At 41.6% G+C, this 20907-nt stretch overlaps 1 protein-coding gene across 3 annotated transcripts in view; it reads left to right on the top strand.

Moving 5' to 3' along the window:
• Positions 1-20907, top strand: part of POLR2D (RNA polymerase II subunit D) — a 118231-nt gene that overhangs the window by 40411 nt on the left and 56913 nt on the right. For all 3 annotated transcript variants that reach the window (XM_044090701.1, XM_044090700.1, XM_044090699.1), the window contains exon 2: positions 17150-17226. In XM_044090701.1, coding sequence (XP_043946636.1) covers positions 17157-17226 — 70 coding nt within the window. In that variant the 5' untranslated portion in view covers positions 17150-17156. The remainder of the gene's footprint in view (positions 1-17149; positions 17227-20907) is intronic.

Raw genomic sequence — 20907 nt, 5'->3', positions numbered from 1 at the left:
TTCCAGATGGCATCCTTGGGAATCTGTATCTTCCAAACAGGGTACCAAAAGTGATAATGAGGATTTGCGATCAAACATCACTTGCCAAAATGAAGTTTTTGCATCCAAAACAGAAAAAAACAGTGGTATTATTAGAGCTGCAACTTTGACTGTACGCATTGGATGATGCGGTCTCTTCAATGCTTTGTTCAAATCTCTTGGGTCAATACATATTCAGATTTTGTCTGAGCTGCTACCATGGACGACGCCTATTCAGTTGGTTCCGTAACTGGACAGATTACACCTTGCTGTACCATTTTATCCAACTGAGCCGTAATTTTGTATCCTGCATAGCTATCGGAACTCTTCTTGCTGGTCTGACTACTGGAGTGACCACCTGGGTCTGACTTCATGCTATACACAACGATGTTTGCCCAACTTATCTTTGAAAACATCAGCAAATGGCTGCAGAAAAATTGGAACTAAGAAATGCACTTATGTGATGAACTTCTTTGGTAAAAGAAAGCAGATTCATTCTCAGACTGTCTCTTTGGGACCCAATAAAGACTGTACTGCTCTTCGGTCTATATAGGATAACAAGCTGTAACAGTTCTTAGCCAAATAACATGAAAGCATCACTGAGCCTTCGGTTTGAATTTCTTCACCTTCATAAGCAACACGCTTGGCATTACTAGCCACATTGACTTGTTCATTAGTTCTCACTTTAGCAAATGTGGCTGCTGATATAACATTACACTTTGAACCAATGTCTCCTTTAAGCTCTGCAGATTTACCATTGATCCGGACTGTAGAAAACACTTGGCTCATTGTCAACAAATTCACTACATCTGCTCTTCCACCAATTACTGATGCACCATCTCCGCGGTGGTGCGGTAGGGTTGTCGCCTCACAGTAAGATGCTGTCTGGTTCGATTCTCAGCTAGAGCGTCTTCTGCGTGGAGACATGCGTGAATGGGCGTACCTTCGTTGAAGGTTGTGCGTCAAGGCTGGTAACTCGGCACGTAAAAATCAACTACCAATCCTTAGCGGACCGGAGTTCCGCTGTGGCGACCCCTAACCGGGAAAAGCTGAAAGACACAACAACATCTACATAGAAAGTAGACTGCAGCAACTCTACTTGATCAAGTTGCTTTTTTTGAGTGACCCTTCCTTCCTTATAACTGTACGGGGTTTACTTGATTTGTAAAACTTTTGAAAATGGTTTCATTTTTTACACTTGTGACATTGCTGACCAAATGCTAAGCATTTCTCTCTTTTAGACTCCTGATTTGCTAATAACCATTTGTGTTGCACTGAGCATACTCCTTTAACTGAACTGGTGTTAGAATCTGCTAGAAAATTACATGGTTTCCCCTGGTGAACCAGCAGGTGTTGTGGCTGCCATGTACTTATGCCTACTTCTGTTTGCCACATGTTGCATGCTATCTACATTTGCTCTGGAGCCTGCTGAAACCATGCATTTTCACTTGCAAGCATACTTGTGTGCGTTTCTGTGACTTCATGGATTTAACAAATCTCAGTGGCTTTACTCCATGTTAAATCACTATCGCAAAGCAAAATCTTTCTCACAGCAGCACTATTAATACCACACATGAACCTGTCTTATTAACTCAAGTCACCAAACTGATACATTTTATCTTGGTTTCTTAGATCAGTAGTACAAGCAAAAGTTTCCCCTGGTTTCTGATTTCTTGTGTAAAAGAAATGCCTCTGTAATGCAATATTTGTCTGGGGGTTACACATTTCTCTGAATTTACAGTTCTTCAAACACTTTGGGTCTACCTTTGATTCAAGCTGCACACCAATATCATGATTTTTCACCTTCTCCCTCGTATACTGCTGGTGCATAAACAAAATAACACCGTCTTTCTATGGCCTCTGACAAACTAGGTTTAGCAAAATGAATGCCCTGGTGGGTGCATCTTCATCTGAAAAACTGCTTGTATAAAAATATCGTACCCTTGCTCAAATATTCTCCAGTTCTCTGTAGTAATCTGATGAAATACAAGAGGTAAGGGCTTTCAAAATCAGTTTGTCTGCCATATTAACATGTACCAGTGAAATGTTTTGCGAGTAAGCACAACACGTGCCAGAAATTTATGCCATTATTTGTAACTTTGCCCAATAGCACAACAAGCCTCTGTATAATTGAACTTTGCAAAATAATTCTCTCAAGCTCTGCAATATTCTTGAAATTTACTATACTGCAAGAAATCGCCTCTTAGTGTAATAAACATATCAAATAACTGTACAATACAAGCAAACTGGGCAAGAGAAGCTCAGTCCGAAACCTTGCAAAGCGATTGCACTTTGCGAATAAACAGCACCCTGAAATTTCTCCAAAATGGTGGTACCTTGCTAGGCAGTTCTTTACAGTGCAAGAAACACTCTGTAATGGTGGCACATTGCATATAGGCACACCCAGCACAAAAAACTTTTCGAAATGGCTATACTTTGACTGTACTTGTGACTGTATTTCACAAAATAGTTGCACTTCGCACACAAATAACTCTTCTGAGTACATGCACAGTAATAAGCGCACACTGTAAGCACTTTGCGATACTTCAAATAACTCTAGTTATGTTCTTGATACAATATGAAAGATGTAGTTATGCCAAAACACAGCACTTTGCCAAAAAACATGCAGTCACCTTGCTTTATCTACGCTTAATGTGCCCTTTTTTGCCCTTATATTCATTTTGCTGGTTTAATCTCTCTCTCCATGCCTGTTGTACTTTTCCTGTGTTCGTTTTGCTCTAACCATGCTTATTTTGCTTTTTTGATGATCATTTCATCAAATATCTTGATTTTAAACATTTTGCTTGGTTAGTAAACCTTTTGTGCCTCCTGCTTGTTTAATAATGTGGTTTGTGGCCTTGTAATGCTCAGTTTTCTTTCTTTATAAAGTAAGCAGTTTGTGCAAATTCTCATTACCTTTGATTCTTTTCTGGCTCTCTCTTGTGCTCGTTTCTTAGTTTACCTTCACTGTCATCTTTGCACCTCATGGCTCCGAATATAAATGTCTGGAATCCCGGTTCTGGCAACATGTCGCTCTCCTATTTTGGTCACAATAGAAAAGTTTGTGTGTTCTTTCCAAGCAGCTTTATTATATACAAACACATCACAATAGAAGTTTACTGACTTTAACTTAAGAAACTTGTATACAAACTAAACTAGCTACTACAGTCATGCATGCTCACTCTCTGGCTGCCCTCTCAAAATGGCACTGGGAATAGCATGTGCCTGTATTTATATGTGCACGTTCAGTCCTTGATATGCTTCTTAAAGATGCAGCACCTACATTTTCCTACCCTGCTTAGAAGGAACCCCCAAGTGCACCCTAGGAGGACCAAGTTAGAGTGGACTCAAGGAGGCCCCAAGAGCAATTAAGGTGGGCCAAGGGAGAGTAGACCCAAACCAGAGTTGGGAGGTGGTGTCCTTTGCTGATTTTGGTAGCCTGCCTAGTAGACTGATGGGAGGTAGGAGGGAGGGAAAGAAGACTGCAACAGTGAATGCACTTAATCTACATTTATGGAAAGCGTACACAACTGTACTATATGTTCATGTTTCACTGTTGCAGAACTGACTGGGAAGATTCCCAAAGCTTTAGAGAGAGTGGAAGGATATTAAGGAGAGGATTCCCTGCAGGACTGCAGATGCAAAACTTGCTCTAGACTTGGAAAAGGCTGCTAGGCAGTAGTGCCTAGTGAAGGTATGCACAGACCACCAGGTGGCTGTCTCCAAAATGTCTTTAATGGGAACCCCTTTGAGGAAAGCTGTAGAAGTAGCTGTGGCCCTAGTGGAGTGTGACCTAATCAAATCAGGGGGCTTTTTGCCATGATGGCTGTAACAGAGATGCAGTGGGGAAATCTACTTGGAAGTGGTTTGCTTATAAGCTGATTTTCTTTCCGAGCCTGTGGCAGAGGTAAAGAACAGCTGGTCTCTTTTCCTTAAAGATTTAGTCTTGTCCAGGTAGAAGCATAGCATTCTATGTGCATCCAAAGAGTGCAGTAATCTTTCCCCTTTGTTTTTGAGAGTGGGAAAAGAAAGTATTTAGATGAATGGCCTGATTCAGAGACACTGGCTTAGGCAGGAAGGATTAGTTTGGAGGGAGACCCTGTCTTTATGGTAGATAATGAAAGGCTTCACCACATTGGGGCCTGCTGAGACCCTCCTGGCCAAAGTGGTGGCCAATAGTAGGGCTGTTTTCCAGGTAAGAAATTTTTAAAGTGGTAGAGGCGATTAGAAAAGAGGCAAAGTTTTTTCTAGGACAAAGTTGTGGTCCCAAGGAGGGGTGGGCTTTCTCCTGGGGGGCCTGATGTGAATAACTCTCCTAAGAAATTGTTTCAGTAAAGGGCAAGAATAAATTCGGGGACATGTGGGCCAAGATGGCTGAGGCATGTATCTTGATGGAGGAATAAGAGAGGCCTTTCTCTAACATTTTGGAGTGTTAAACATATTTTGGCTGAAGCCATTGCTTCTAGTACAAACCGCAAATCTCTTTCATTTATTTGAGTACGATTTCCTTGTGCTAGGCCTTCTGGACTCCGGTTTGTACCTACTGACTCAACTTGGAGGTGCAGCAGGGCATTGTGGAATAAACCAGGCTGAGAGTCTGAATGTCTGAAGATTAGGGTGCACAATCCTCCCCTTATTCTGGGTGAGGAGGTCCATCCTATGTGGTAACATCAAAGGCTTTTGACTGGTGAGCTCGTGAAGGATTGAGAACCAGTGCTGTCAGTTGTGCAGAACTTTTTCAGGTGAGTGTTGAGTTGTCCTTGATGGCAAAACTGTCCACCTGTGGGACCCCCCCCCTTTGTTGTGTTTATAATGCGAAAAGCTTCCCGATGGAGATGCATTTGTGGGGGTCCATCATATTCCTGCTGAGATGGTCTGCAAGGATATTCTTTTCGCCTGGCAGGTATTGTTCCATAAGGTGCAGACCTAGCGATTGTGCTGTCTCCCATATTTGTATGACCATGTGGAACAAAGGGAAGGAATGCTTGCCTTCTTGACTGTTTATGTACCACATGACTGTGGCATTGTCTGTACTACTAGGACCCCTGGGTGTCATTTGTCCTTTAAAGCCAGTAAACCAGTTTGTGCTGCCATGAGTTTTTACAATTTATATGCCTCTCTGTGGTGAACAGGCCATAATCCATGAGTCTGGAGGTTTAGGGTATGCCCCCCACATCCTGTTTTTGAGGCATCTGTGGTGAGGCTTTGGCCCTGGGGCAAGAATCTGAAGGATAGGCCCTGATTTTGAGCACAGACCTGTACCCACCATGCAAACTCATGTTTGAGGCAAGGTAGCAAGGGTATTTGGGTGTCCAGGGGTTGAGAGCTCTGACCACACATGCTTCCTCATCTGCAGCCTGGCCAGGGGTACCATGAGAATACGAGGCCATGTACCCCAGTGCTCTGAGGAATTCCGTGGCTGAGATGCTTTTGATCTTCTTGTATCTGTTGGAAGTAAACCTATTTAAAAAGGTAACCTTGTCCAAGAGGAGGAAGGCCCTCTGAAAGGGGGGAGTGGGGGGGACTACAGGAGAGCTCCCAGGAAGGCTGTCTGGATGGGACTAGGCTGGATTTCTTGAGGTTTAACATGAATCCCTGAGAAGTCAGGAGGTCCTGTGTGAATTTTAGATCTTTGTTGATCTTTTGGAATCTGTCACTTGTATTAGGCAGCCATCTAGATAAGGGTAAATATGGACCTCTTTGGTTCTGCAGTAAGCAATGACGGGTTCCAAGCACTGTGGGAAAACCATTGGAGCAGTAGACAACCCAAAGGGCATTGCTGAAAACTGATAAGTGCCAGGGGCTTGCTCTGAAGCGAAGAAAGCTTCTGTGTGATTTTTTGAATAGGAATGTGTAAGTTGGCATCGTTTAGGTCTTTTATCATGGATAGTAATTTTTGGTGTCAGCATTTTGAACTTTGTTATCCTGAGGAATTAAGTTTTAAGCTGCACAGGTTCTCAGAGTAGGACGCTAAGATCCTTTTTCTTGGGACTAGGAACAACTTTGAGTAAAAACCTTTTCTTTTTTGTTCCTGTGGAACTGGCTGCACTGCTCCTGGAGAACATAGAATTTGTATCTTTTAAAGAGCCTGAGTTTTTTGGTGTGGGGGTACATCTGGGAAACCTGAGTAAACTAAAGGCTGTTTGAAAGTGAGTTTGTAACCATTTGCAGCAATGTGGGTCCAGTTTTGGAGACCGTCGTCTTCCCAGTTTTGGGGCGGTGGGGGAGAGTCATAATTGCTTTCTGGCTGGTGGCTGTGACCTAAAACTCACTTGCCTGGGTGTGTCAAAGGTCTATCACCTTGATCTCTGTTGATGCCATTGCCTGGAAGCTCCGTCTTTGTTGGGCCTTTTTTGTTTACTCCTAGGCTGGGTTGGAAAGGACCAATGCTTTGCTGGAAAGTTCCTGCTGAACCTAGGTGGCTGTATCTGTAGGAAGTCCTTAACAGTTTGCAGGTTCTCAGCCTAGTCTTCTATCTTTTTGAGAACTTTTTCAGCTTTTGGGGCAAAATGTCTCTCTGTCAAGGGGGGCATCCAAGGGATTAGCCTTGGCATGATCAGGGGGAGAGTGCTCCTTAAGCCCTGCATGTCTCCTAACTGCTGGACCAGTGACTGCTGCCCTGCGGGATGCCTCTGTGGCATCATAGCCACAATGCAGAGAGTGTTTGGCCACCTGGAAACTAGTGACAAGGACCAGAAGTTCCTTAGAAAGATTTTTGTCTTCTCTGGTTGCAATTTTTTGTTTGAGTTGATTCAGGATGGTTTGCTGATTTTGATCATATGGAATTGACAGTTGAGGGCCCTCCTGGACAGTGTAGCAGAGGTGTATATTTTCTTTCTGAACCTGTCTAGGACACTACTCTCCTTGTCTATGGGCAGGTTTTTTGAGAGACTGTCCGTAGCCCCTTGAGGTCCTGCAATGACAACTTCTGGATTAGCAGAAGGATTCTTAAACAGATGATGTCTTGCACCCTGTAAAATCTGTCCAGGTTTCCTAGGGGCAGGGGGAAGTGAGTCAGGATTCAAGCAGGCATCCCAAAAAACATCCTCTCACACTTCCAAAATTAGAGGGATAGCTAAAGGTTTGTGCTCGGGGAGGTCCAGGAACTCCCCAACTCTCTCCTTGGCTTGAGGGGTAGTCTTGTGCTTCCCACTGAAAATGCTGTCTCGTAGCATTGAGTCTCCCCAAAAGTTTTATCCTCTGGAGGTGAAGCCAAGTGAAGGTTCTCCTCAGCGTCAGATCCCTCATAAGATGTTTGAGGGATCTTCCTCTGAGCCGGAGTCTTCAAAGTCTGAATCCTACTCCGATAGGAAGGGTTTAGGGTCAAGTGCAGTTTTGGCATCCCTTTTCCTTTTTCCTGGGGTAGCTGCACCTGTGGTCTGTCTGGCCCTTACAATGCTAATTGTCCTTAGCCAGCTACAGTGGATAAGTGTACATACCCCTGTTAAAATGCCAGGTTTTTGTGATATAACCACAGTAAATCTTTTCAAAACTTTTCCAACCTTTTATGTGACCTATAACTTGCACAATTCAATTGAAAACAAATCTGTGGGAGGGGGGGGGGGGGATAAAAAATTTAAAAAGTACAATAAGCTGGTTGTACGTTTGTGTGCACACCCTTAAACTAATACTTAGAAGCACCTTTTGATTTAATTACAGCATTCAGTCATCTTAGGTAGGAGTCTTGTCAGCATGGCACATCTTGCCTTGGCAATATTTGCCTACTCTTCCTTGCAAAAGTGCTCCAAATCTGTCAGATTGTGAGGGCTCTTTTGTGCACAGCCCTCTTCAGATCACCCCACATTTTCTGTTGGATTTAGGTTTGGGCTCTGGCTGGGCCATTCCAGTATTTTAATTTTCTTCTGGTGAAGCCATTCTTTTGATGATTTGGATGTATGCTCGGGGTCATTGTTGTGTTGAAAGGTGAAATTCCTCTTCATCTTCCGCTTTCTAACAGACACCTGAAGGTTTTGGGCCAAAAGCGACTGGTATTTGCAACTGTTCATAATTCCCTCCACCTTGACTAAAGCTCCAGTTCCAGCTGAAGAAAAGCAACCCCAAAGCATGATACTGCCACCACCATGCTTCGCATCACGAAAAGAACACCCATGGTGAAGTGTTTTTTGCTCCAAATGTACCTTTTGGAATTGTGACCAAAAAGTTCAGCCTTAGTCTCATCAGACCAGAACACATTTTCCTGCATGCTTTAAGGAGTCTTGATGTATTGTTTTGCAAATTTTAGTCGGGCCTGGATGTTTTTCTGTGTAAGAAAATGCTTCCGTCTTGCAACAGAATACGGGAGATTGTTGTCGCTTGTAGTACACAACCAGTACTTGCCAGAAATTCCTGCAGCTCCTTCAGTGTTGCTGTAGGTCTCTTGGCAGCCTTCCTGACCAGTTTTTGTCTTGTCTTTTCATTAATTTTGGAGGGACGTCCAGTTCTTTTTGATGACTCTCTCGTGTATTCCATGGTATATTCAATGTTGTCAAATTGTTTTGTATCCTTACCTTGACTGATACCTTTCAACAGTGAGATCCCTTTGATGCTTTGTAAGCTCTCTCTGACCATGGCTTTTGCTGTAGCAGGAAGCTGAGTAAATGACAGGAAACTTCTGCTAGGACAGCTGAACTTTATTTGGGGTTAGAGACTCTTTAATTGATGGCAGATGTTTAACCAAGACCACCGAATGCTGTAATTAAATCAAAAGGTGCTTCAACAAAGTATTAGTTTAAGGGTGTGCACACTTATGCAACCAGCTTATCGTACGTTTTTTATACCCCCCCCCCAACAGGTTTGTTTAATTGTACAGGGGTGTGTACACTTTTTGTATATCCACTGTATGTGCACCTGTCCTAGCGTTTGACTCTCTCTCATAGGCCTAGTTTTCGCTATGTTGCTGGTTAAGGAGCACTCGCCGGAAACTGTGGCCTCGGACCCAACTGATAATGTGAACAGTGGAAGTTGAATGAGCCAGAGTCAGACCTCCAAATGGGACAGAGGCCTGAGTCACTTTTTTAAATGTTGAAGTGGGCTGCGAAGGCGCCTCGCCTTCAACAATGATCAGTCTATCATGAGAGTCATGTGGGGAGTGATTGCTGCCCAACTTTGGCTTTAGTTTTTTTTTTTTTTTTAACGTTTATACACCTGAAGATCAGGTGGGGTGACTGGTGGATGGCATTGGGTGTGTTGTAACTGATTCTTGTCTTAAAAAAATGAACTAAGAATTTGGCTCTACACCTAATAGTTCTAGCATTAAACCTAGCACAAAATTGACAATTTGGGACATCATTGCCTGGGCCTAGGCAAGTAACACAGAGTATGGAAGTCTCTGCGTGAGATTTGTTTACCACAGCGGAGGTAATTATTTACTTTATCCGACATGAGTTAATTGAAAAGGGAAAAAGGAACTCTTTCCAACGAAAACGTCTGTCTAGTGCGGACCAGACAACACACTTAAGCTGCTTTGGGATCTGGTGACAAGAAAAGACTTAAGTGCTGTTGCCCGGCTAGCTCCCTTTTATCTCCGATGAACGAAAAAGAAACCAAAAACTCACTGGTTGGATTCAAGACGCTCTCCACAAGATGCTAGAATATTTTTCCTTTTATTTACTAATAGACTTGAAGTGCGTTCAGTATCATGCACTTTTCAGCAAGTGAATACTCAACTTCTTCAGAATGCAAAACAGTGGAGCCTTCCAAAAGGCTGCCTTTAATACATCAATCAATTAACACTAATTTAAAACATTTAAAAGAGCTGTTTCTCTTATTAAAACAAGCATTGTAAACTGCAACCTATAAGAACAGTATGTAAAGACTAAACAACCACCAGGGCTAGTCAATACAAAACATGCTTGGTTCTATATAGTTAAGTTCTAACAATAAAATATTTAGAAGTTAGAATCCATCACAGTGTAAGTAACAACACTGGTGTAAATATAAAAACAGTGTTTGTTGCTTTTTCAATATTAATGTGCAAAGTTAATACAAATCATCCCCTATGTACAAAACCATCCCCCTTCTCTGCAAGTCTCTACTGTTTGGAGGTTAAGCAACTTTAGGGAATTCAAAAAGTTGCAGGGTTTTTTTTAGAAAAACTTTAAGAAGTTAAAACACACAATAATAATGAATGTAATGAATATAATGATAGGAAGTACCATGCAACTAAACATGAAAGTAAAATTAACTTAAAAATGAGAATAAATGTGTCTTGCTGCAAATAGGTCTACTTCCTACTTAGTTTGCACGTAATTATGCATCCAATACAGAATGTACAAGTTGTGATGTGTGCTGATATTTAGTCTTGTAAGTGCCTAAATGTATATAAAGCATCCACCTATTAATAGGCTTGACAAAGGGTGGGGGGTGAGTTTACTACCTCTCTAAGTTCTTTAATCTCAGTATACACTGAATTGAGCACATTTCATTTATCCCAGGTCTCTGATTGGAATTAACCTCAATTGCCAAAGGAGCTCTTTCCTTCGAGTTTAAGTGAGTCATGACCACCCCTTCCATCACTGACCTGTTGGTCAATGGCCCTAAATTTAAACTCGTGTCCTGGATGTTCGTTAACGTGCCTAGCCAGGGCGTTGGACAGTTTATTACACCTAATGCTGTATAGGTGTTCGTAGATCCTCTCGTTTAACCTTCTGTCCGTCTTCCCTATGTAGAAGACCGGACAGTAGCAACACTTGGCTAAGTACACTACCTGTTTACTGTTGCAATTGAGTTTGTAGTTTGTTTTAAACCTCCACTCACCTATTTCAAAGTTACAGCCTTCATCAATAAACTTGCAGTACTTGCACATGTTACATTTAGTCATACCTTTCCTACTTGAAAATCCCTGTTTACTACTCTCGAGGAGTTCTTTCAAGTTGCTGCCCTTTTGTATACTATCTTTGGTTTAATTGGGAGTTTGTGTCTCAATTCGTCGTTAGCCAGGAAGTCCCAATTTTTTAAAATGATGTTAAAGATAGCGTTGGAATCTAGGTTGAATGTGCAAGTGAAACTGGCCATGTAGTTTACCTCATTCCTTTCTCTCCCTTCATTAACCACTGTAACACTCTGGGTCGAACACCTCACATTTAACAGTGGTACATATACCTTTAAGGTTCTTTTTGTTTTAACTTCCTCGAAAATCTCAGTGAGGAAGTCGTGAGGGTAACCCCTCCTCGAAAAGAACTGAAATAAGGTTTCACATTCACTAACAAATTCCTCATCATACGTTATCATTCTAGCTGCCCTTACTAACTGACCTTTTACAACAGATTTCTTTTGATGTTTAGGGTGGCAGCTAGAAAAATGGAGGAAGGAATTGGAATGTGTCGCCTTCCGATGTATCTTAGAGACCCAGATTTTCTTATTGTAATCTTTCCTAAGGTCGACATCTAAATAATCTATTCTATCCTTATTGAAGTGAAATGTGAAGGAAAGGAAGTCCGTAGAATTATTGAGGTACCTAATGAACTCATCGATCTCAGTGTTTGTTCCATCAAACATCACAAACATATCATCTAGGAATCGAGTGTAGAAGAGTAGCTTTGAATTGTGGTCTCCTTCGTTTAATAAATAGGATCTCTCCCAAGATGCCATGACTAAATTAGCTATGCTCCCCCCACATGGGGAACCCATGGCTATCCCAATTTTTTGATGGTATAATTCCTTCTCAAATTTAATAAAATTGTATGACAGGACCACATCAATTAACTCTCCTACCAGTTGACTTTCTTCACTAGTTGCTCCCAGTGACCTTAACATAGCTGGTACCCAATCTACTGCTATATTGTGGGGAATAGAAGAGTAAAGGTCTTTCACGTCGATAGTTACAAAAAGCAATTAGGGTGGAACCCCAAAGAATTAATAGAACTTAAAAAAGACCAGGAGTCTTTAGTGATTTGCTTTTCCATTACCACATATTTCTGTAAAATACTGTCCAAAACCTTGGCACAGGTGTATGTGATACTGTTTCTCCCGTCCACCAAGGGTCTCATTGGTGGGTTGTTAATGTTCTTATGAATTTTGGGGATTCCAAACAATAAAGGTGTTCTAGGTGTAATTTGTTGCATGTAACTGTATGTTTCTCTATCAATACGTGCTTCAATGTATAACTCTTCTATGAAGCTTTTAATTCTGTTATGTGCTGTATTCATCTCACTGATGGATGATTTCGAATAAGCTTCACCATTAAGAATTTGGTACATTCTTGCACTGTAATCATCACTAGTCATGATGGTAATGCCACCCCCCTTGTCCGGCTTCATTAAGCGGACAGGGGCCTCTAAGGAACTGTAATTCAGTTCTTTCTTCCATTGATATGTTGTGGTTAATGTGACCATGTTTTGGATTTTGTCTCTTCAAGTTCCTCAAATCTAGTTCCATTGCTCTCTCAAAGATTACCAGCGTGGGGTGTAGTGGAGGGTTAAAGACACTGGATACATAAAATTGAGACTTCCTGTTTAAATCGTTACCCATAAGATGTAGCAAGTTTAGTTTCCTCGTGAACAGTTTCAAGTCTATTAAGGTACTAGCCAGGTCAAAGTGGCAGGAAGGTACAAAAGTGTGTCCTCTGGATAAAAGATCGACCGTCTCACTACTAATGTTGTAGTGGGTGTAATTAAACACCTTAAAGTCGCCACTCTTGTTCAATAGTATCCTACAGCCCTGGTCAAAAAGTTCTGGGGGGTCCTCATTTTGTGTTGGAATTACCACCTCTTCCTCCTGGCCCCCCTCCTTTTGTTGTTGTTCTGCCCACGAGTGTAGGAGGCTCCTGGTCGAAAATTTTCACCCTGGTTATTACTGTTCATGTTGGCCCCATTGTTGTTATTAGTACCTGTGTTGTTGTTTTTGTTTTTGTTGTTATTTTTGTTTTGATTTTGGTTCGCTATCCTTTCACTTCTCCTGGTCTCAGCTCTAGTGTCTTGACTGTTGAGCTCCATGTCTTCATCCCATTGGTCCCCGTTTTGATACCTTTGTTCTCCCTCCATAACACCAGCGACATCTACATTTGCCCCTGGGTCCCCCGTAATTAAGGCCTTGCTGTTGGTATACACAGGTGGTTTTGGATATGCTTTACCAAGTCTATAATCATTGAGATCTCTAGTGATTTTTTTGTTTTTTGTTAGATTTAATCTACTCAGGTGTTCATCGATGCTCAAAAAACACCTCTCGTATTCGAACTGGTATCTCCCATAATTAATGTCATTTTTAATGCCATTGTCCAGTTCATCAATTTCTCTGAGTAGTACATCTATTAAAAGTTGGTATTGTTCACAAAGCAACCCTAACAGTTCCAGCCCATGTCTATCAAACAGTGACAACAACGCCTTGTGGAAGGAAGAACCTTCCACAAGTCCTGCAGGGAATTGCCATTGTCGCAGTCCTTTTGGCACTATTTTTAGTTTGATACATTCACGGAAGTAAGCAACCTCCAGTTGCAACTTCCGTACTTTAAAAAGTTTGTTGTCAAAAATAGTCAGTCTAGTTGTTAAGTCATGGCTTACCTCCTCACGGTCTGCCAAGTGAGGTAACGCTCCTCCGTTGTTAAAAACAAATTCTCTGTGTACCCATACGTCCAGAGCTGGAGTCGCCTCGATGTTTCTATGGGCTTGAATGGCTCCGGACCCTTGGTGTCCAATTCCTGTTGTTTCACCAGTACCACGGTCATGTTGCTGTTCATCCAGGCACTGCTCGCTTCTTTTATTACTTCCTGTTGTAGTGGTGCTGCCTCCCGGTTGACAGGAACTACTCCTAACTCCACTGTTCTGTACTCTCTGCGTACCCGTAGTACTTCCACAGGTCCTATTCTCTCTCTCTTGTAATTCTTCGTGAAAGCGGGTTGTAGCGCTGACCTGCTGCGACAACCGGTCCACTTTCTGGGTTAAAAGCTCAATGAGCATAGTGAGGTTCCCCTCATTCTCTTGTGAGTTACCGATGTTCACTGGAGAGCTTCCTGGTTCCATTCGACACAAAAGACAAACCTCCGATGAACGAAAAAGAAACCAAAAACTCACTGGTTGGATTCAAGACGCTCTCCACAAGATGCTAGAATATTTTTCCTTTTATTTACTAATAGACTTGAAGTGCGTTCAGTATCATGCACTTTTCAGCAAGTGAATACTCAACTTCTTCAGAATGCAAAACAGTGGAGCCTTCCAAAAGGCTGCCTTTAATACATCAATCAATTAACACTAATTTAAAACATTTAAAAGAGCTGTTTCTCTTATTAAAACAAGCATTGTAAACTGCAACCTATAAGAACAGTATGTAAAGACTAAACAACCACCAGGGCTAGTCAATACAAAACATGCTTGGTTCTATATAGTTAAGTTCTAACAATAAAATATTTAGAAGTTAGAATCCATCACAGTGTAAGTAACAACACTGGTGTAAATATAAAAACAGTGTTTGTTGCTTTTTCAATATTAATGTGCAAAGTTAATACAAATCATCCCCTATGTACAAAACCATCCCCCTTCTCTGCAAGTCTCTACTGTTTGGAGGTTAAGCAAATGGGTCTCGACAGAGGCCTGAGTCACTTTTTTTAAATGTTGAAGTGGGCTGCGAAGGCGCCTCGCCTTCAACAATGATCAGTCTGTCATGAGAGTCATGTGGGGAGTGATTGCTGCCCAACTTTGGCTTTAGTTTTGTTTTTTTAACGTTTATACACCTGAAGATCAGGCGGGGCGACTGGTGGATGGCATTGAGCGTGTTGTAACTGATTCTTGTCTTAAAAAAACGAGCTAAGAATTTGGCCCTACGCCTAATAGTTCTAGCATTAAACCTAGCACAAAACTGAAAATTTAGGACATCGTTGCCTGGGCCTAGGCAAGTAACACAGAGTATGGAAGTCTCTGCGTGAGATTTGTTTACCACAGCGGAGGTAATTATTTACTTTATCCGACATGAGTTAATTGAAAAGGGAAAGAGGAACTCTTTCCAACGAAAACGTCTGTCTAGTGCGGACCAGACAACACACTTAAGCTGCTTTGGGATCTGGCGACAAGAAAAGACTAAGTGTTGTTGCCCGGCTAGCTCCCTTTTATACCCGAGTGTACTGCTGTTAGTAAGGGTGTCCGCCAGCCTGGGAGGTGAAAACAGTTTTTGCTGGTAGTTGAGCTGGCCGAGGGTTTTCACGGCAGGAAATCCCAACAGTCAGGACTGCAACAGTGAAACGCATCTATTTACATTTTCTTTAATATGAAGCAGGTAAACAGGGTTCTGTTACATAATCAAAGCTGTTAATCCTTAAAAAAACAAATCCAGACTTTACTCCAAACTTTTGCTAGTCAGAAAGTTGTCAGGCCAGCCCACCAGTACTCCTCTTGTCATCTGCGATTGAGCTGTCACTTGAAAAACCTACAGAGACAAATTAAAACTGCTAGCGGTTTTTATACTCTGCTTAACTGTCCAAAGCTAATAGATTAGAGCAATGCTCACTAGCTACAAATGTGTGCTACTTAAGTATTTCATGGCAGTGTATAGCTATCCTTCTTCTGGGGTCAGTAGCCTAGTAAGTGCCAATGAAGCCATTAGTGTTGCTGTATAACTTGCCAGCAAAAAACTTCTTCAATGACTTACTATTTAGTTTTTTTCTCCCTCTGTTTTTCACTTCATCTGACTTCAGCAAAACGCAGTCTCGGCAGGTAAAATTGCAGTCCATAACTTAACACTGAAAATTGCAATTTTCCTTGCTCGTCACCCCATTCATGCCAGCAATGTATGGGTTACCACTGTCTGCTTCTTGTAAATAGGTATATATTTTTTCTCCTTGCTTGTTGCCCTCTTAAAGCATTTACATTTCTCAGTCCCCCTGTCTCCGTGGACTCTCTACCGTTACTTATTTTGTGTTGGGTCCCACCTGTTAACCTTACAATTTCCAAGGCTAATCATGCTTCTTCCTCCTCTTGTTATGCCTCTTATTAATGTTTTCCACTGGTAACATGTACACCTCAGTAGGCTGTGCACATGTATATGGTATGTGTGTGTATATAGATGGATTTGATTATTATATTTGAACGTAAACTGGGCTGAGACAGCAAATGGTCATGCTGAAATCAGTGCTCTACCCCGCTAACCAAAATATAACTAAAAATGTAAGTATGCTCTGTATTGAAGAAAAAGCATGACTGAAGAAAGTAACTGCCCAAAGCCCCTTCAGTACCTTTTATCTCCTATGTAATAGTGGGACAAATTTGATAAAAGGTTAAACTAAGATTTGATTTAAAAAAAAAAAAAAAAAAAAAAAAAGTGAACTTCTGGCACTGGTATGTAAATAACAATACAAGTAATAGGAAAAAAACGACCAGGTAGCACGAGACTTGAAAACAGAAGATTTTTTTAATGAATTAAAACTGACTGTTAAGCACGTTCATCTTGGCAGACATAAGAACCTTTGAGTAAAACAGTAATCTAAAAAAAAAATAAAATCAGCCCACACCTCCAAAATATTCGCCAATACAAAGGACATGTCAATAATAAAAAAAACAAATGTGTCATAGAAAATTACAAATCATTCAGAAATACTGGACATACAACTGACCAATGGGAATATCCTTGTAAAACTGTGCAATCATGAAGGAGAAATTGATGACTAATAATGGAATGTGTACGAAACAAGCCCCCAAAAAAATTAACCAGCCCCTACCCATAGAAACAAACCAATCGAATGCCGTGGATAGAAAAAAAAACACCAGTAAGATTGGATTATTTCCCAAAAAACCCCGTTAGAAATTACTTCAGTCAAATCCAATGGATACTCCCGTTCAGTAAATGTTTCAATTTTTCGTATTCGTCTAATCAGACCTGATCATTGGAAGTAAGAGAGGATATGCAAATAAATTGTATTTTAACTACACATTAGGAAATGTGGGAAAAAATCATAGCTGAAAGGCAACATATGTATACTGAAAGTTTTGAATCCCACACCAAGATAATACCCTTGCTTATCAGAAGATGTCAGACTTTCACCTTCTATAGGATGGCACATGCCCTCACTGTTTTGGAACATGCCAGATGTTTTCTGGTGGCATTTTCAGCTCAGGTGGCTAGTTTTGTTTGGGATGAAATTTACAGAAGTTTGTCTTTACTTAGCTTTTTGAACATTCTGTAGTCATTACACAAGTTTCATTTTTTTTAGTTTCAGAATGGCAGCGGCAAGTGACATGCGAGCTGGGGATCCGGAGGAGGATGCTTCTCAACTTGTGTTTCCTAAAGGTAAATGATTTAGTCTTTCTTTACTATGCTGGAAGTGGATGGTATAGGGTTTTATGCACAGTGTAGGTACAGAAGGTGACTGGTTTAGCTAGAGACTGGTAAACCTGGTAGATCCACCTGTGTTCTATTACAATGTTTTGTCTGTGAATAAAATTTGTGCTACATAGATGTAGCTTGTACCCCCCCCCCCAATTTTCTGTACTTACAAAGATTCTGAACCAAGTTTTCTGCCACATTTGTTGTTTATATATTGATTGGTTCCCCCTTTAAATTGAATCTCTGGAAGAAAAGCCCTACTATATACAAAATGGATGTGTAGTTTTTATCTTAAAAAGTTGGACAATACAAAGCCTTGCAGTCTAAATCCAAACATGTAAAGCATACATATGAATATCTTTTGTTCTGATAGATTTAGCAAATTTAAAGTAGAAGTAAAGGAGAGAGTGGTGTGGGGGTGAAAGATGAAATGATGAAGAGCAGGCACTTGGGCTACTTGTAAAGGAGTAATAGTGGGGAAGAGATTGCTTTGTTTATTTTAGGACACTGTCGGTCTTGGTGTAGGTTTGGGTGGTACCGACTTGATTGGCATCCTATTCGGGCTGTCACAAGTGTTTAAGGTTAAAAAAAAGTTTTTTAAAAGGGATTTAAAATCAAAATGTTTCAGGTCTGGCAGTACTAACATGTAAGTTAAAGGTGGCCACACACCTAGCAAGGGGGCTGCCACCCCCTGCTGTGTGCATTTTTAAATGTCTTGCAGTTCTTTTTCTGGTGGTAGTTTAAGAACTAGATTCATGCAAGGTTAATTTCTTAAAATAGGAGTTCTGACACTGCAGGGTCTACTCGCGGCACACAGAGGGCAGCATTTGCTGAGTATCCTGGTGTCCTAGTATAAATGATCCACAGTTGGGAGGATTGATGCACAACTAGTTAGGGATAGTAGGTGATCATAGAGAACACTGGTCTGCAGCAGTGTTTGCATGCAGCTAAGAATGCTACATCAGAAGTATAGTTTGACAATTTTGCATTGATAGTACCAAAAAAAAAAACACGCTAACCATTCCATCACCTGAAGTGCTACCATAAAGCATATGTACAGTTGTTTGATTTTGCAGAACTGAGACTTTGCCTTGTCCTCCTCAAAATGTTTGATCTTTCTGGTAAAGTACTGAGGATTACAGTCAGTTATTCAGTAGAGTTTTTTAGTTATTCAGAAAAATTAACATTTGCAAAACAGCACAAATGCACATTTCACACAAAAACTGTTGCTATTTAAGTTTATAGCCTCTCCAACCCAGATTGTGCTGCATCCCACACAAATTGTTGGCTTTTTGGTTAATAACGGAGGATTATAGTTAATGATGGGCATTAGAGCTGTATTCTTCGTCTTGTTCCGAAAATTCACTGTTATGTAAACGTCTGTTAAATTTTACTGAATAAAAATCCATGCTAATCTCTTACCGCCATATAAAGTGCTGTAAGAGATAGTGGCATTGTATTCTTGGTCACTATTTATGCATGGCCTAGTGTTCTCGATTACTCCCGGATAAGTAACGGGAATATGAGCAAGATATGTGAAATGATGTGAAAAGAGAAAGAGATGTGAAAGAGGACATAAAAGCATATGCATAATTTCATGTTGAGAAATTACGGTAGGTGACCTTCTGCTTTATAGTAGACCTTTTAAAGATGTGATTATCCTTTATTTGCTTCATTCAGCTAGGAAACTGAAGTGATTGTCAATGTTCATCGTGTTTCACTGTTGCAGTCCTAACAAATGAGTTATCCGGCTCCCAGTAGCCCTCGATCGGCCAGAATACCAAAGGTAATTAAAAATGCCATCGGTTGTCGAGGATGTCAGGGTGTCTGATACAAAAGGAGACAGCGGACGTCACTTCCTCAGTCTTCCTTGCTGCAGAGCCCGAAGCAGAAGCGTTTCATGCACGAGTGCCGGTTGGCAGTTTACCTTTGTTGGTTTCCGACTACAAGTTGAAGTATACTACAGCTAAGTACCCCATTGGGGAATCCTCTTTTCTTGCCTTAACGAATGTCAGAAAAAGTTAATAATTGCCTTACCTGTGAAAAGCAGATTCCCCATAGAGATTTTCATTCCTATTATTTGTTTAGGCTTTGACCACGACGTTCCTAATTGTGAGCTCTGTGCCTCCTTTAATCTGAGTACTATCTGTTGTCATGTTGAGCTTTTAGCTAAGCATTTTGGAGTTTCGCCTAAGTTTGTTGATATGGCGTCTGCCGGACTTCAGGCTTCGGATATCCCCAAGAAGCGTAAGGATAAGGACCGCGACAGGCCTCAAAGTTGTCCTCTGATGAGGTTAAGATGGTCGTTAGGTAGGTGGTAGCCAGTGAGACGCCTTTGCAGCCCCTGCAGTCCGGGGATTTACAACCGCAGGCCTTGATTGAGACCATTTCACAGTCCCTTAGGCCTCCAGCCTCCATTCCTTCTGCCCTTTTGCCTGTCTTCTCTTCCGCTGGAGCCGGGGCCGCTAAGCTGACTCCGGTGTCTGAGGCCTCCATTCTGCACTCAGACAGCAAGCTCTTGACTTCTACTGCAACTTCGGTGATTACCAGGCCTCCTGAGTCCTTCAGGCTTGCAGGTAAATCTTCCATTCGTAGGCCTTTGAAAAAGCAGGCTCCAGTTTCTTCTTGTTCCCCTCAATCCCAAATGGTTAAAATGGCTAATGATCTTTTGACTCTTATTAGGGGTTCTCTGCCTCCTCCCCCTAAAAGGAGTAGGGATGTTTCTCCTGAGGCTTTGTCTTTTTCAGGTTCTGATTCGTCCAGCATTTCTGCTGATGAAAAGGAAGTTTCTCGGGCTTTTTCTCCTTTTGAGGATTCAGATGCAGAGGAGTCCATCCCTTCGGCTTCGGCCCCAGAGAATTTCTCTTTTGGTGATACTTTAAATACCCTCAGGGAACATTTTTAAGTAGGAAAGTCAGGATTATCCCCAATCTAAGAAACGGATTAGGGAGTTTCTGGATTTACCTCAGCGTAAGCCTCTGGCTATTACCCCAGTGTTGATGATGTTTTTCTGGAAAATTCCTTGACTCCAAATTTGGTTTCTCCTGCTCCCAGGAAATCTGACAGATACTATAGAGTCCCTGATTCTCATCTGTTTCTTTTCAGGAAGTACCAGCAGCACACCTTGGAGGCTATTAAGTCCAGGATCGCAAGTGTGCCTCTTTTGGCTGAGAGTAAGGACATGCAGGATTTGCTGGATTCTGCCAGTCTTGTCAATAAGCATTCTTTACTTGGTGGTTTTGACATTCTTGAAGCCACCTGCAGGGCTACAGCTACTGGATCTGTTATTAGAAGGCACGCTTGGCTCAGGGAACAGCCCCTTCCAGAACCTGCCAAGGCTAAGCTTTTGGATGCACCTTTGCATAAGGACAGTCTTTTGGCAGCAAAGCGGATGAAGTGTTCAAGAAGATGGAGGATAAGGCCAAGTCCATGGACTTTTCCTGATACCAGCAGATGGAAACATTCTAGGACTAGATGTTACAAATCTTCTAGGAGGCCGGTGGCTACCCCTCAAAGGTCTAAGCGTTGGCAGGCTTACTCTTCTAACGCAGGAAGTTCCAAGCCTGCATCTCATTCAAAACACACTCGGTGACTTTATCCAACTTCTGCCTGTTCTTACTTGCCTAGGGAATCTTTTAGGGGGAA

The sequence above is a fragment of the Protopterus annectens genome, chromosome 13.part0 (assembly GCF_019279795.1).
Source record: "Protopterus annectens isolate FY-2018-M chromosome 13.part0, PAN1.0, whole genome shotgun sequence".
NCBI classification, from domain to species: Eukaryota; Metazoa; Chordata; order Ceratodontiformes; family Protopteridae; genus Protopterus; species Protopterus annectens.
The sequence above is the reverse complement of the archived record's forward strand: the minus strand, read 5'-3'. Positions and strand labels throughout refer to the sequence as shown.